General features: G+C 45.2%; 1 protein-coding gene across 14 annotated transcripts in view; it reads right to left on the bottom strand.

The window, feature by feature from the left end:
• Rapgef2 (Rap guanine nucleotide exchange factor 2) overlaps positions 1–17572 on the bottom strand; it is a 216976-nt gene that overhangs the window by 12297 nt on the left and 187107 nt on the right. For 13 of the 14 annotated variants that reach the window (XM_004868568.3, XM_087200331.1, XM_087200328.1 and 10 more), the window contains 14 exons: positions 16677–16813; positions 16230–16388; positions 11330–11482; positions 10922–11086; positions 9849–9956; positions 9553–9756; positions 9352–9460; positions 8531–8777; positions 4956–5113; positions 4033–4273; positions 2573–2956; positions 1193–1404; positions 976–1099; positions 394–417 (listed from right to left, as the gene is read on the bottom strand). In XM_004868568.3, coding sequence (XP_004868625.2) covers positions 394–417; positions 976–1099; positions 1193–1404; positions 2573–2956; positions 4033–4273; positions 4956–5113; positions 8531–8777; positions 9352–9460; positions 9553–9756; positions 9849–9956; positions 10922–11086; positions 11330–11482; positions 16230–16388; positions 16677–16813 — 2425 coding nt within the window. The remainder of the gene's footprint in view (positions 1–393; positions 418–975; positions 1100–1192; positions 1405–2572; positions 2957–4032; positions 4274–4955; positions 5114–8530; positions 8778–9351; positions 9461–9552; positions 9757–9848; positions 9957–10921; positions 11087–11329; positions 11483–16229; positions 16389–16676; positions 16814–17572) is intronic. The other variant, XM_087200327.1, reaches the window with a different exon arrangement.

Raw genomic sequence — 17572 nt, 5'->3', positions numbered from 1 at the left:
TAACAAATTTGGCTTTAACACCTGGGGGCACCTTTCATATTTACTTCTAAACGTCTGTGCAACAGCATTTTAACTGCACAGCCTTCCTTTCTAATAACCCCAGCCAGGCTTTTCTCACTTTTCGAGACACAAATCACCCGGAGGTATACTCCTTCTGAGGGCTCAGGAATGGCCGGCCTCAGCGCCCACAAGAGGCACCAATCATTTCGAAGCGCTGGCGGTTCATGACTTCGAAAGCGAAAGCCCCAGATTAAAGCTGAAGCGGCTCGCCCTCTGAAGCTCTGCCACAGCGAGAGCAGCAAGACAGAAGATGCAGAGCGCCGGGAGGCACGGCCAAGACGGATGCAAGGCTAGGCAGGATGGCCTGAGTGCGGCCCGCGGTTCCCCACTTACCCCAGACTGCGCCACTTCTTCTTCCTGAGAGGGAGGGCCGAGGAGATTGGAGCGTGGTGCAGAGAGAGAGAGGTCACAAGCTCAGAGAGAAAGCACCGGGCTTCCCACTAGCAGCCCTAGCAGCCCACACACGACACCGACCACCACCTCACCAGGAACACCTGCTCTGGCTCAGAGGACGAAGGTAAAGGTTTTGTTCTACCAGGAGACAGGCTAGGTTGGCCTCTTTCACTGAACTCATCACTATGGAGACAGTGTTGTTTGGGGCACTTACAACTTGCAGTTTATACAACCGCTCAGGGGATATAACTCTACAAGTCAGTGTTCTCAGAAGCAGTAAAGAAATACCTGTGACTAAGGATATACGAAAAATGCCCACAGGACAAACTGTTGTAACTAGTAGTCAAAGTGCACCTCGTGCCAAATGAGCCATTTACTTCAGAGTGAAGCTCAATGGCCATTCTTGACATAAAGTACTATCTGCCATATGGCCATGAGAAACATTTGAACCTTTCACATTTAAGGGCAAGCTTTCCACATGGCCTCTCTAGCCCCACAGGCCCCGCCGGACAGCCCACTCACCGAGTCCTGAACATGAGGGCCGGGTCCATGTTCACCGAAGCCATTCGGCCAACATGACGGATTTCCTTTGCAATCATCCTGAGCTTCTCAAAGTTGACCAGCCCATCAACTTTTGAGTCATTTCCTGCAATTTGGCAGAGGAGAAAAGGGAAATCACGTGGCCCTGATTCTATGCTTCTGCCACAAGAGCAGGCAGAAACTCTGCACCTGTGCTCACCCTCATGGAGGAATGTGAGGTCCTTCTTGATGACTGGGAACAGGGGGATGATGGGAGGCTGCAGGTTCTGACTGTTGAGGACATTGCGGTATTTTGCCATGTTTCTGGAAGGATCAAACAGGTCTTGGAGATCCTGAAATAGCTTTTCGTACTTATTGGGAAGTTTTTCCCAGGTAGTCCGCAGTCTTGCCACTGGTGCCAGGTTCAGGCCACTGATAGAAGAAAAAGAAAAGTGGGATAGAGTCAAATGACCCCTCCTGAGATGAGGTAAAGCAGGGTACTGTTTGTTTATTGGCACATAACTTCTGCCTCAGTGGCTATATGCACAGCCATACATAGAATGATGCGTAAGACGCTTCATGACAATCCTGGGAAAGGAAAATGGCAGAGGAAGCAGGGTCAGGGTGCAGTCAGAGCTACACTCTGCTTCCCATCCCACCTCCCTGGTCTGGTTACTGTCCGCTAGGGCTTGGGTTCCATGTGTTAAAGGCCCAGCCTGTGGTGCTAGCTGCAGCTGTGGAACGGCCTATACAAGGCAAGGACTGGAGAGTGAGTCTCAGTTCCAAGTCACTGCACCTCCCTGCAGGGACGGGGACAGCCATGCTCCGCCACATGTCTGCACAATGCTGCATGCCTCGCCACAGGCCCAAGAGCAATGGGCTAACCAAGCATAGGCTGAAGGCTGCAAGATCACTCTCAGCAGAAGGATGACCAACGCACTGTCGGCAAACCACTGCCAAGTCCTGTTCCTGCTCCACACACACAGCAGCGTGTGGCTCACAGCAGGTATCTGACAAAACAGACCGGGCAAATATTCTAGAGCTTTAAAGTTGTAAAACAAAAGCCACAGCAGTCATTAGAGTATATCAAACTCTAGGCAGAGAAGTGATTAATAATTACCTCCAATATCAACCTGACTCACTGCTCCTATTTGTATTTTCTTTCCGGATCAATCTCAGCATTTAAAAGGGAAGAAAATTAACATTTATTGGGCATCTGCCTTGTGCTGTATGGTGGAAGTTCACACACACTGTATCACTGAACCTTCTTGATAACTCTCTGAGTTATTACTATTTTACTGAGAAATAAGCTGATGTTCAGAGAAGTTCAAATAGTTTGCCCAAAGCCAGAGTTAAAAAAAGAGAGAGAAGTGGTAGACATAGGCTCCACTAATCCAAATCAGCACATGGGATATTTTAAAGTAAGCATCATTGTTTCAAGTCAATTCTAGCCTGGCACGTGTGAGGCCTGGCTGAATCCCCAGCACTGCCCGGAGCGAGTCAGTTACAAACACCGTATTTATGTGGCTTTCCTGGACAGAGCGGCTGAAGCACCTCTATGTGAAGAGGGACTTGCGCCAGCTGCCAGATCCGCTCTCACCTGATGATCGCAAACATGGAGTTGAAGTTCTTGCACTCCCTGCAGTGCAGCGCTATCTTGATGAAATGCTTAATGATCTTCATCCTCTTCAGCTGGTTTGTCTCTCGAAGAATCTCAGAGGCCACCCAAAAGGTTTCCTGGTTGATGACTTCCTCGAACTTCTTTAGGTTGGCACAGCTGGTCTTTGACTTGAGTTTAAACAAATCATCTATGTATTCGGTAGGCTCGATATTTCGGAAGAGCTCAAAGTTCCTCATGGAGAGCTGTGTGGCAACTTCCACAGTGCTGAGCTGAAGCAGGGAAATCTGACTCTCTCGGAGCAACTCCTGCGCATCCTCGTCTGAGCAAAGAGTCTCTGTTTCCATGTTGTTTTTCAGATAATACCTGTGAAAAACAGAAAGGCGTCAGGCATAAAGCCTAAGCAGCACCAAGAGGTCCTGTTAAACCGCTCCTGCGCATTTCACAAAACCTCCGTGACAGAGCACACACCTCAGCCCTCCACACCCACCAGGGCCACGCTCTCCACGGAGATTACTCACGGACCCCAAGGCGAGACCTGTCTGCAGTTCTCTTGGACAATCAACATGAGGCACAAATCTGCAGCTCAGGGAGAACTGCAGAACGCCATCTGACTACAGAGTCATCAATTACATTCAAACGAACTGAGAAAACCCAACCTCCTCAAATAAAACTGTCTGCCAAGGCCAGGGTTGGAAACAGAAGTGAAGAGTAGCAAAGTTACAGCTGACAGCAAGAAAACACACGCTCTGAATGAATTAAATCCCAGTCTGGCTCTATTACATGACAGTCACGTACAATGGAACGCTCCATAAAATGAGACATTTTTTAAAAAGTTATTTAGGGGACTACTTAATTTTCAGTAAGTGCAGAATCCAATCATTATGTGAAAGACAAAACTTAACTGCTTTTGGCCTTTCGATGATTTGTGCTTTAAGGTAAAAGTATACATCCCCGTCACCAGACACGACTGCCGGGAGCGACGCCTAACGCACTGCAACAAAGGTGCTTCCAAGACCGGGAGATGGGCCCCGCCCTGCAGTCTCGCAAGTCTGTTCTGGGGCGAAGAGGTGTTCTCCATGGTGCCGTACAGCGACACACAGCGGCCGCCACAGGCATCCCGAGTGTCCCCACACGGTGTGCAGGAGCACGGGGCACTGCATGGGCACACCCAGGCTCAGGTGGAGACACCACCCAAGCCAGTCTACTGAGCCGTCAGCCAGGGACTCCCCAGGGCGAACCTAAGAGTCAGGGCCCATGTGTCAGCTGACAGTGACAACTTCCAGGTCACAGTGCCCTTGACCACACTGGGAAAGGTCGTGACTGACGCAATAACTCACAACGTGTGTGGGGAGGCCTGAGGGTTCTGAGTCACTGAGAACCCCTCAGCTTTGCTGTGGGCTTGAAGGAGTAAAACAGCTGGAAAGCAAGACCGTGCGTACCTTCCACTCAGCTGTATTCTGTCAGCAAGTTTCGACAGCTGATCCGGAAGTCGTCTTTGCTTGATGACGCCCTCAGGTGTGACGGAGACCTCACACAGTGAATACTGATCTGGGGAGGCAGTAATGGCAAACTCCCTGATGCCCTGAATGACCACCTCCTTTGCTGTGGTGTCCTTACTGATCATGATGTACCGGCTTTGCTGATCAGCCTTAAAAACCCTTAGCACTTGATCTGGCAAGTCTGGAGGAAAAGAAAAGCCACACATAAGTATAAAGCATTCAATACTTGGGAGTGCCATTAAGCAAGGTGTTATGAAAAAAATCTTCCTGAGAAGGTGATGATAAACTTTCACCCCACCCTTACTAGAGATCTTTAAAGATTCAATCAATGTGCTATGTTGTAAGAGGATATCTTTGCCCTACAGAATGTTAAATGATCTACAGACAAATGCAAACAGCACATGCACAAGACTATCATGTGGCTGTCAAAGAAAGAAATTTAAACTTAATCTGTTTTTGTTTCTTTTTCAGTACCAGGGATCAAACTCAGGACACCTTGCACTTGGGAGGCAGGTGTGGCACCACTGAGCTAAATCCCAGGCCCTAAATTTAATCTTTATCATACTGCAAAGCCCAGAAAGTTGACCTCAGCTAGGCCTCCTACTATAATTTGTTTGCTGCGACTTTGGAATAACAGCAAGGTATGTGTTATCGTTATTGTGTCAAAGCAGAACCACGTCTAGAGAGACTAACGGGCCCACGGCTATCTCAAAATAGTTTGCAGATTAGACAACAACTGGTTCTGATGATTTGGGATTTCAAGTTCATCCTGAATTTTGGCAACTGATAGCATCGGTGCTGAGCAGGAGATCCATGTGGCATCACTGTTGTGCTGCCAACAGAAAGCAGTCTTGGTCGCTCACCGGGAGTGGCGCTGAAGTCCAGAATGCGGTGATGTGACTGCAGCAGGTCGGGGTTGCTGGATGACAAGGTCCCGCTGACTGGCAAGGCGGCTGGGATATGCTTGGTCTGCCGCAGCCCTACTATGCTGTCGTCTTGGGACTGACCAATCCCGATGTCACTGCACAAAGAGGAAAATCAGAACACAAAATTATCAGCAAGGTACAGAGTCATAAGCCATATTCCATTAAGCTTTCAATTAATGTAAAAAATGCCACTAGTAAATTTGGTTACAAATTATAAAAGCCACCACTGCTGAAGTGTACCCAACTCACTCTGCTGTTTAAGTATACAGTATGCTTCTCTAATACCTGTCTTTTTTTTTTTTTTTGGTACCAGGGATCGAACTCAGGACCTTGCGCTTGTGAGGCAGCAACAGAACCACAGAGCTAAATCCCGGCCCCCAATACCTGTCTTTTTAACTAGACAAAACACAAGCATTAAGAGTAGCTTCTCAGTACAGAAATGAATTCAAGGAAATACGATTTTCAGTTTCTTATGGGAATGGATTTAAGAAAAAAGCACATTACAAAGAATCTATTCAGCCTCACTCATGCAATGCCTTTGCATCAGAAGGATAAATTGTCTTATAAGCTGATCCATAAGAAATAATGAAATTGAGTGAAATGAACAGAAGGGAGAAAATCCAAACTACTCTAATTTTATCCACAAATGTTTTGGGAGAGAAATGAGATCACTATGGTGTTAAATGTAAAGAAACTCTGACATGGATATTATTTCTTAATTATAGGGCCTAAAAGACCAATGATGCATGGCGACATTTCCCAGCATCAAAGAAAAGGGCTACAGAAATCCAATGACTCATTTTTAACCCTGTTTAAGACTTCTAGCTATACGTTTTAGTTCCCAGGAAAATACTGGTTATTACTGATGGCTGCAAACTCATTTCCATTTACAAAAAGTCGCTGCTGTGGAGAACTCTTGAAATGTGATTTAATGAGAGGTAAAATTATTTCTAGATTGCAGGACCAAGTGTTTCCACAACGAAACGTCTCAGAAAATAGTGCGTCTGAAAAGAACTAGGTTATAAGCAAATGGTTATAGTTTTAACTAGTTCCTATAAGCTCTTCGAAATAAAAATCAATGAAATTACCCTAGGATTGAGATGTAAACCAAGATGATTTTAGTGTGAGATGAGCGCAGCACAAAGCTGAATTTCTATTTACGTACACACAGGCGAGTACAGAAAGACTGAAGCACGAATGTTGTGCGCAGGTAAAAAGCCTTCACGCAGTAGAATTCTGCTTACAGCCAGGAACTACAGTCTTTGCCGCGAAGGGTGACATGCCACCTGGCACCCGCCACTAGGGCTCGCACAGGTGGCCCCTCCGGTGAGGACTCCCCGGCCCCTGTCAGCTTCAGGGTTCCACACCTGTACCTCTGCTGCCTAGTGACCCAGGCGGGATGCTCCTGGGCGGGGGGTGCTTCCTACCAAGCCCGTCAGAACGCTCCCACTGTGAGCACCACCGTCACCGTGGGCTCTCAGCCTTGGCGCTGAGCGGGCTGCCGGCTGCCTCTCCACTCACCCGGAGAGTGAAACCAAGTCTGAATTCTGCCAGGCATGCGCCCGGCCCTTCTCTCCAGCCCCTGCACATCACTCTCCCATGCCTATCACTGCCAGCGTGCCGGTGCCCTGCATCTGAGCTTCTCTGACAGTGTAAGGAAAAACACCTCAAGGGCATGTTAATGTCTGACAATGCCTGCAATGTACAGTTTAATAGCTTATCTTCACAGGCTGGACTGTGGCTCAGAGGCACAACACTTGCCTAGAATGCACGGCTTCCAGGGTTCCGTCCCTAGCACAGCAAAAAAGAAAACAAAACCCACAGAGACCTCCCTTAACACATACTAATTTCTAGGAAAGTTTAGTGGCCTTATTAAATCAGTTTATTAGACTTTAACAAATCCTATATACTTTTAAATATAATTACTTTTTCCATTTCAATTGCATCATACACTTTTTCAAATAATTTTTGTGAGAAAATATTTAAGTGAGCCATATATTTGCTTAAAATGTTTCCTCAGTGTTTTAAAACCAAGGTAATTCTCTTTTTTTCCTCTCTTGCCTAGATTTTGAGACAGAGAGCAAAGTGATACAGAGCATGCCCGAGCAGAATTCCTTGCTGGCGACCCCAGCGGGGGTGAGCTAGGGCCGGGCGGATGTGATACACCTCTCAGCACACTTCCCAAGGCCGTGCTGCCTGCTGCTTCATCTTCTTTTCAAGGCTCATACTTAAGTCACGGTCAAACATGACTCTCAGATCTTTTTGTTGCTGATAATTCTGCATGTAGGCAATTTGTTTTTTCATTCATTTAGTAAAGTTTCTCATCCAGAGTCACTTTAAAGATCGATTCCTATTTCCTATCAATGCCAGCTGTCTTAATCCACTGATTCTTAGAAACTTATCATAATTTTTTTTTGCAAGCTGTAAGTAAAACCATCACTCTCACACTTATGCTTAGGGTTCTACTATAGAAGTTTTCTTTAAAAACCACCAGTTCAATGGAGACAACACGAGACTGACACTCAGTCCATCACAGTAAGTTTTAAATTATATCTCTCTAATCCGTGGATGAAAGTTTTAGCAAGAAAAAAGATGCTTAATGTAATCCCAAATGTCTATATAGTTTCTCTTTAGACACAGTATTAAACTATCAAAGAAATTAACCTGTATTTCTCAATGTATTTTCTTTTCTAGCACTGTACTTTGAGGAACATACAATAATTGAACATGGCATTGAGTTACTTAACATCTAAACAGACGGCTGATGGTATTTGAGCTTTGTAAAACACTCCTGGACTCAAGAACTAAAATGAAAACAAGCAAGCACAGAAACAAAGCTAAAGAAGCAAGTGTGAGGAACACTGCAGCTTTGCCCAGTCTGAGCTCCTGACAAGAAGTCGCCTCTGCAATGCCTCCCACAGGGTACTTGGCACACACGCAACAGCTTACTGGCGTCAACTGCTCCCTGTCACTACCCTGTCCAGCCAAACCCATGTGTGTGGAACCGGTGATGCCCGACTCTCACGCCTCCCAGAACCAGGCCCCGAGCAGCACCGGGCTCCGCTGGGGGCCACCCAGAAGAAACCCAGGAACCTCTCTGCACCCCGTCTGCAGAGCTGAACGGAAGACTGAGGTCTTGGCAACAGTCACACAACACAGCGAGAAGACAGGGCACGTGCAGGCCAGGGCGAGAGGCAACGACCCACTGGTGAAGAGCAGATGCCGAGGAGGACAGGCCCAGGACGGAGCAGAGGGAACGCCAGGTGGGGCAGGCCACACAGCCAACACTGACACCTCCCGAGGAGTTCAGGTGAGGACACGCTGGACTGGCTAGCAAAACCCGGATGTAGGCAAGTGGAGGGCACTATAACTGTTTCAGGTGGCTTCTAGCAGTTTCTCCACGAAAGCCTGAAATACTTAGAAGACTCACGTGCAAACATAAACTGCATCACCGTACTTGCGTGCCATTTTATCACAATAAAATAATGCACGAAAGTTATGCAGACACTCACTTATATGGTTTCTGAGGCAAGATACTGATCCGTGTCTTGTCGAGTATCTTTTTTAACTTGTTCCTCCCTCCAACGGTATTGGCTTTACTCTTCTTGTTTACTTTTTCGAGTCCTATCACCTGCTCTACATCGACAGCGAGGTCTGGGATGGAGTAGCGGCTGGCCTTTTTGATGTCTCCAATTTTAGGAAGGTGAGGGGCACCATTTCTTTTCTCTTCTGACAATCTTGTTAGAAGTTCTTTAAATACTAAAATAAACAGATACAGAAACATCACAAAACACCAACTGCAAGAAATCTGAACAATGCTGAGGCAACTACAGAACCTAGAAATAAATGAAAAGTACAGACTTCAAGTACCAACACTAAAATTCTGTAGATAATCAGCTTTCCCAATGATATCAAGAATCTATTTTGGGGCCGGGGATTTAGCTCAGTGGTTCCGCCACCTGCCTCACAAGCACAAGGTCCTGAGTTGGATCCCCAGTACCAAAAATAAAAAAACTATTTTGTATGCTGCTTTACCAGAGTAAGATTAAGAAAGCAATGTACTCCTGACAGGTATTTTAATGTTTACCAAGAGAATACAGATTTCATTTATCATTAAACAAAGAGATAAAAAATAATTTTATGATCTTCAAAACAGAGTTTGATTTAGACCTAATTACATACTTATAAATTCTGTATTTATGTATTTCATTAGACTTTGACCTTTATGTTTGAAATATTACTTATAAAGAAGACTCCTCTCATGACTGAGATCTAAATGCAAAAATAACTCCCCCCAAAAAGGAGAAAAATCTAAGTATGCAAAAATACTTACCAAATAAATTTGTTTTCACAGTGATGGATAGATGTGTGTTATTTCTAAGAATTTCCATGGCTTTTGATAGCTGGATATTTTCAAAGTTTTGACCATTTACTTCTAATATCTAAAAATGAAATTATAAAATCAGTGTCACCACTGACTGAAGGTTAGAAAGATGCTAAAACTCACCCTTGGTCAGGGTTCAGAGCATCATACCTGATCGCCACGTTTCAAGCCTGCTTCAGTGGCTTTGCTGCCTGAATCCACGCTGTCAACAAAGATCCCAAAGCCCTTCTCAGAGCCTCCGAGCAGGATGAAGGGCAGAGGGGCCTCCCGGGATGGCTTCGTCAGCGTCATCAGTCTTCTTTTGGCTTTGGCGGCACAGGCAATGTTCAGCAGCCTTAGATGTCCGCCCATTTTCTGCAAGCACGCAGAAAGGGTGGCATCAGTTCTAAGACAAGTGTCATAAAAGAAACCTTGAGCTGGCACTTTAAAAAAGTCACAAATATTACCTCTCTTTCCAGATTATTTTCAAATTCTTCTAGAAATCGAGTCATTGCAGGGTCTCCTTCAAAGTCATTGAAGTGATTATTCACCCACAATAAGACTACCCGTGTCACCTGAAAAACCAGTTTTGGTAAGTGGCCTTCTTTTTTGTGCTAATGATTTAAGTTATTTCATAAAAGATACCTACTTTTCAAACAATTTACCTAATAGTGCACAAACAACAATAAAACTTTCAACAAGGGCATTATTCACAAAAAATGACCATCTGAAAATATGTGTACTTTAAATGGAGCTTTGTTAGGAAGGAAGGTGGTTGAATTTGTGGATGTTTTTAACTTAACATCTTGCTTTATTTTCAAAGCATTCTTTTTTTTTTTTTGGTACTGGGGATCAAACTCGGGTCCTTGCGCCTGCAAGGCAGGCGGCGGAACCACTGAGCTAAATCCCTGGCCCTTTCAAAGCATTCTTAAAGTAAGTCAAAATGAAAGCAAAAATACAATAAAACCAAAATAGGTTAATACAAAAGACAGAAAGTAAAAAGTAAGGGTCAAAGGACAAAACGGATACGGACAGTGAGTAGTATCAGGCCTGGAGATCTGGGAGAACAGGCGGGTGGGAAACTGGGAAGCGAGGCTGCTGCGTGCCCTGTGTCCCTGTCCAGCCTCAGCACAGCCCACACCAGTGGAAACCGGTGTGGAACCCCGGCCCGGGGGCGGGGCTGGCTGCAGCGAAAAGGCTGCCCCTGCTCACTAGCACACCGGGGCCGTCGCTGGCACACACAAACTACCTCCTGAGACAGACCGCAGACTCCCACGGAGCCAGCCGTCAGGTTAGGTTATGTTCTAACATGCTTCCAATATGAATACGTTCAAACATTTGGTGACCGATTTATTGGCTTTTGGATTTAAAGAAAAAAAATTTATTTCCAAGGCTGAACTTAGAAATCTATAGCAAGAATGTGTGCATTCATTTTTTGTTTAAAAAGTATTCTCATGTTCTCTCAAGTTATTCTGAACTCATATTCAATAAATAACCTGCTGTGTAAGTTCATACAGTAGTGTCATGCTGAAGAGCCGACCTTATCCCTGAGGGTCGGGTCATTAAACCACTCCAGTAACTTTCTGCCCACTTCCATCGGGCTAGAAAGGAAAGTCCGGTAGGTCAACAGGAAATCTTCTATGAAGGTTGGATCCACCACCGAATGTTCCTCCACCAGATGCATTGTTAGCCTTTCCGAGGTGCCCTGTAACAAATGAAAAGGCCTGGTCACCACCTTGAATGAACTGCATACAGTGTCCTGGTTTCAAACCTTCTATATAAAACGAGCTGGGAAGCAACATAATCACAATTAATAAACTGCTGTGCATCAGGAAATGTAAGACTTTTTTGATCACTACCGATAATCTTTAAGAACCATTACACTTAAAAATGTTTTAAAAGAAGATGCCGTGAGGCCACTCCCCACAGGAGAGTGCGTACACCTCACCTTGATGACGATGTGGCCCTTCCTGGTCCCGGTGCGGTCCAGTTCTCGGTGCTCCTTCACCATGACAATCTCCCCTTCCTCTTCAACCTTCTGCATGTTCTTCTCCACTTGGTTGAGAATACGGCAGTAATCTTGCTGGGCGATGCAGACAAACTGGGATAAAGCGAGAGCCACACACTGATGATGAAGAGCTCACAAAAGACCCGTCCATGCTAATAACTTGGTGTTTTAATTATTAAACACTGACATTTTCTCCTCTCTTTCCCATAGTTTCTACATTAATGCAGTAATGAACCTTCATCAGACTTCCCTACTTTTAATACATTTTCTTCGTCAAGAAAAGCTTAGTTTTCAGAATCTGTATTTGACATTCTAAGTCCTACTACCGTAAAAACCAGAAGCTAAGAGTTAGAAAGTCCTTCCTCCTACTTCTTTCACCGTTAAAAACCACTGGGCAGGAGAAATCCTAGGTCGATGGACAAAAAGAATTAATTCTTTTGAATTTAAGATTTTACGAAAATGACACTTTAAAAATAATGGTTCTAAGGGAAGACACACACACTCCGAGGCACGGTGTAATTTGTGCAGGGACAAGGCGCCGGTCACCCGCGGGCAGCCCCTCCGGGAAGACGCGGAGGAGCCCACGCGTGGGAGTGGCACCGGCCTCCCTCCCACAAAGAGCTCACGGTGACCGCTCAGTGACCGCTTACGGGCGCCCTCTGCTCCAGACAAACGCTCCCGAGTTCGGACCACTGAGGTAATCGTAGCTCTTGCAGTTTAAAGGGTTACGAAGGAACGGGCGCGGCGTTTGGACGTCGTGAGGAGGCCGGTCCTCTGGGGTCCAGAAACGGCCGAGCGCTCCGCGTTCTGGCAGCGCGGGCGGGCCGTGCGCCTCTCACCTCGGCACTGCAGGATGGCAGGAGAACGCAAGCTCAAGCCCAGCGTGGGCAGTGCAGCGAGCGAGACCCCATCTCAAAAAATACAGGGTCTGGGCCGGGGATTTAGCTCAGTGGTTCCGCCGCCTGCCCGCACGCAAGGACCCGAGTTGGATCCCCGGTACCCAAACCTCCCCAAATACAGGCTCTGGGAACGCAGCTCGGTGCAAACGCCCTGGGCACAAACCCCAAGCGAAGGGAGAGGCGCCAGCACACAGACGGCCTGGTCCAACCAGGACGACCATGAGAACCGCACCCTCAATTAAAAAGAAAGAGTTAAGTTATATGGAAAAATGTTTACATGCTCTTCAGTTTTGTTTTGGTTGAGTTCTACTGTATTTGAATATTATTGTCTTTTCTCTCTTGCATTTTCTTTGAATGGTTTTAATTTCTGTATGTGTTTGTTTGATAATAAAGTTGAGAGGAAAGAAAAAGAGAGAGAGAAAGAGAGCGAGAGAGTGAGAAAGAGAGAGAAAGAGAGAGAAAGAGAGAAGGAAGGAAGGAAAGAAAGAAAGAAAGAAAGAAAGAAAGAAAGAAAGAAAGAAAGAAAGAAAGAAAGAAAGAAAGAAAGAAAGAAAGAAAGAAAGAGATAAAGAAAGAAAGAAAAGGAGAGAAAAGCAACCAGACCCCCGGTGGCCAGCGCCCACCGCCAGGAGAAGCGCCCCCTGCGCACCCAGTGCTGCAGGCGGGGCCCAGCCCAGGCCCAGCCCAAGCCGGAGCCAGCGCCTGCAGACCCCAGGAACCCGGCTCCTGGCGGCCGGAATGCGGCCCTCCGCCCACAGGGCGAGTGGAGTGGTGCTGGGGAACCAGAACCCGACACAGCAACACAGCTGGCTGTGACTCCAGCCGGGGTCTTAAGTCAACCAGTGTGAGGTGGTTTCCTAAATCAAAGTAAGGCAACCTGGCAGCTACACAGCACACTGTGCATCCGTAATCGCTGTATTGTAAACTTTTCTTTCTTTTATTGTAAACTTTCTTTCTTTCTTTCCCTTTCTTTCCTTTCTTTTTCTTTCTTTCTTTCTTTCTCTCTTTCTTCTTTCTTTTCCTTCCTTCCTTCCTTTCTTTCCTCTCTCTCAACTTTATTACGAAAAAAAAAGATACAAGATTTTTGTGTACAATAGCAATAGTTTAATTCAATTTTTTAAAATATCCCATTTCTATAACACTGACCATATGTATTTTGAATTATGTGGTCCTCAGTTTTTTATCTAAAAAAAAAAAATCCTTATTTTAATTCTTTTTACCGAGCAGCAAAAATTGTTCCCCAAATCTGTACAGGAGATTTAGAAAGGTTTTATTTCCAAGTAATTTTAGGAGTTCTTTCTTATAGTCAAGTTTTAGAGAACATAATTAAATCATTTTCTCATTTATCTTCTAAAAAAGAAATATATTCCTGAGTTAAAATAAGTAGATAGATGTGGGAAAGAAAATGCTTTTTCAAAAGAAATGTCCTAAAAAAATTAATCTTCTCGACTAAAGATTTAAGGGAGTTAGCATAAGTTTGATGTGAAATTCTTAGTGTCTGCACATCTTGGCATTTCTTATGGAGCAAAGTGAAATACCATCACAAAGGAGAGGGACCTCAAAGTGAATTAATAATATGACATACAGAATTGGTATTTAAAAATAATTAGTTTTACTTGAAATCATTTATCTTCTTTATTAGCAACTTATTTTTGCTTTAATGAAATTCACAAGTAAAACTTCACTCATGTGATACAATCTGAAAATTTATGATTGTTTTAGAAGTTTTAGACTTTCAGGCAGCTATAAACAAATGGGAATTTTGTATTATCTTTGTGCCCTCCCAGGAAACACAAATTCCAACAAGATTTATTATAAAAGACCAACAGTTGGACTGGGAATGTACCTCAATGGTAGAGTATTTGCCTGTAATGCCAAGGCCCTGGGCTCAATCCCCAGCACCGCCAAAACAAAACTCAAATAATAGCACATGGCATCTGATTTTATATTTAAGTAGAACAATTACAGGTGATAATGAAGCAAAATTAAACTTCAATCAACACACTGTATGGATAACAGCTTATTCATGCCAGACTGCTTTCTCATCCCCACACTACTGAATGTCAGTGTCATCCACTCCCAGGGCCCCAGGAGAAGGGGAGTGGAACACATGGACTGGTCCTAGGCGGTCAGAGCCATTTAACCTGGGAAATTCATCCCGGATTGTCCACCTGGTGTCCAGGTCCCCTCCCCACGGAAGGGAGAAGGGAGGTGAGCAGGCCCAGACCCAGGCAGAGGCACGGCAGGAGAGGACAGGAGGGGAGGCAGAGGGTGGAAGAGCAGGAGGAGGGGAGAGGGGACAAGGAGAAGAGAGAGAGAGAGGTGCACACCAAGGAAAGCATCACCTGCACCTGATACCCAAGGGCGTCCGTACCAGGCTCGGGCTTTAGTCAGAAAAGACGCTGGAGAGACGAGACTTAGACTAGACTTTCCCTAACACAGCAGCGACCTCCTCCTTTCCAGGACTCCTAGGTAAAAGCTCAGCCTTACCTGGCGTGGCTGACACGACTGGCCACTCTGAGACACTCAGGTGTGTAATATTTTTATCAACCACCCTGAAACATGCGTATGTCTCCTATCAACTCAGTCCCATGGTTACACAGTTTCCAGCAAGGCTGTTTGGCCAATTTCGGAGCATTAGAATACATGCTGAATTCTCAGAAATGAAACAACTTTTACTTGGCCTGAAGGCAGTGGAGACTCCAACTCAAATGGCACTGTAATTCCGGCACCAAGAAGGAAGGGTCCCGAAGAAACAGAGGAGGCAGCAAGGAGGAAGAATCGTCAGCACTTTTCCAGCTTGTTTTGACTTATATATCATTTTGTTTTCCTCCATTATACACTAAATAATTGAGAGGCGACTAAATGATTTTCTGGCATTATATATTTAAAACATGGAGTTGATAGTCTTTTCCTTCTACAGTGATCACTGAGGGAAATATCTGGCAAAAGTATTTCGATTCAGTATTATTTTATTTATAGCCATGGGCATGTTCTTCATTTTAGTAAGTTAAAATGCTCACAATAAAAATTTAAAGGAGTGATGCCATCTTACATAGATCAGACACTATAAAATTTCAATTCTGTTCTTTTAGAATAAATTATATTCAGGGGATGTTCAGACTACATTAATAAGCACAACGAGTACAATATTCATTAGTCTAAGTCAAATCTCTAAAACATTTTATCTTTCAAAGATAACACTTTTGGAGGACAGTGCATAAATTATAAACAATCGCAAAAATACTTCAAGCCTAGCCCTCACTAAACTTCACTGCATTCGGGGCTCAGACAGCACTTGGGAGCACGCACAAGACCCAGGGTCAGCCTCCCACACTGATAGGTGTAAACATGCCTTTCCTATTCGGTCATCTATTTCCTCTGTCTCTTACTAAAGGATTTTAAATAGTGAATACTGACACAGTAGCACTACTGACACCCCATCTCTCTGGTGTTTTTATTAGCAATTATTTTCTGAGCGAGTCTTTCTACTGATTCATACTGAGTAACATCCATGTCTAAAATCGATTTTTGTATCTATTTAAATAAAAACACTGCAGAGCTGCACCACATCATCTTTACTAATTTACTTATAATTTCTTTTTATAATGTGCATTTGACTTCCATATTTTTGACGAACAGATTGATAGAAAACTTAAAATACCCTAAAAGAATGCTTTTTAAAAAAGAGAACACCGTAGTTCTGTTGACTTCGAAACCTCGGATGAGCGTTTACTTTTAATTTCCTGAGGCGCTGCAAGATGAAAAGTAGCTGTTCTACATACAGTCTTATTTGCAAATGTAAAAGGTGACTGACCACCAAGGCAGACAGGAACGTCTGGTCTGCGTCTGCGTCTGCTTCGGGCGCACAGCCACAGGCCCGCGCTCTCCTCGGAGCCCCACCCCCCCAGCCCCGCCCCGTCGGTGTCCACGCCTCCTACCTGGCAGTCATCCACCTTCGTCCTCATCACACCTTTCATGTACTCCTTGTCCATGGTGGGAGAGACGCCGAAACTGTTCCCCATGCAAAGAATCTCCGCCTTTCCGTCTGGGTATGTCACTTCCACGGACCCATTGAGGATCACAGACCAGGAGTCCAGCTAGCCGGGAGGAACGGGACACAGCAGAAACAGCATGGTGGGCCTACAGCACTGAGCGCAGCACTGCAGAACAAAAAGCCTAAAAGCTCTAGCTCTACCACTGTGTCATGTGGAGCGCTATACACATACGATGGAAAAGAAAAGAAAGAACCTGGAATACTGTGATAGAATTAGCATCTCACAGTTCTTCACCTCTCCAAACTTATCGCTGCAGTTTTGGAAGGGGAAAGAGCGAACTGAGGCCCTGTCCGACTGGCACGGAGGCCCTCAGCGGGGACACCGACTGACCTCTTCGCCGCCGTTCAGCACGGTGGTGCCCGCTCTCTCCACCACGGCGAACACCATCACAGCGCAGAGCTCCCGCCGCACCGACATCGTCATGTTCGCAAAGGCAGGCAGCTGGTGCATGAACTCCAGGAGCTGTTCTGAAAAGCAGCATACAACTCCGCGTCAAAACTGCAAGCTGGCTTCAGAAAGGATGCTTTAAGCTGGTTGCTGCAGTGCACTCCTGCAATCCCAACCACCTGGGAGGCTGAGGCAGTAGGGTTCCAAGTTTGAGGCCAACCTGGGCCACTTAGCAAGGCCTTCTACCAACATCAAAGGGGCTGGGGGCCGGGCATTTTGTTCAGTGGTGCTGCCGCCTTCCTTGCAAACAAAAGGTCCCTAGTTTGATCCCCGGTATCAAAAGTTTAAAAAATAAAAAATAAATAAAAGGGGCTGGGAATGTAGCACAATATTCTCTGGGTCAATTCCAAGGACTGAAAAATAACAACAACAACAACAACAACAAAGGCTTTCAATGCTTGAAGGTCCTTTCTCTGTCAATGCTGTATAATTTTGCCTACTGACTTAGTACAAGTTGAACTGGGGGCAGGTTTACAAAGACCAGTCACCGTGGACATGGTGACATTTCCTTGTTGACTCAGAGGCAACAGGTGATACTGTAACCCGAATTTCTAAGGCACTAAAGAAATTACTAAACTTCAAATGGGGGATTCCAATTAGAAATGAGCTGTGAGCTTGTTTACACATATTAAGAGCTGGCTGAAATGAAACGAAGCTCTGAGAATTTTCCAGTAAGTCAGTAGGTCCATTCTAGTGCTTTTTGGGTAGGCAGATAACTAAAATATTTAGCAGAAATAACTGCCTTTAATTCAAAAATATCCCAAGGAAGATTTTCTATG

This window comes from Heterocephalus glaber, unplaced genomic scaffold (genome assembly GCF_053883595.1).
Source record: "Heterocephalus glaber isolate CG9 unplaced genomic scaffold, H.glaber_assembly_v1.0 deba00001737, whole genome shotgun sequence".
Classification (NCBI taxonomy): Eukaryota; Metazoa; Chordata; class Mammalia; order Rodentia; family Bathyergidae; genus Heterocephalus; species Heterocephalus glaber.
This window is presented reverse-complemented; position numbering and strand designations above follow the sequence as displayed.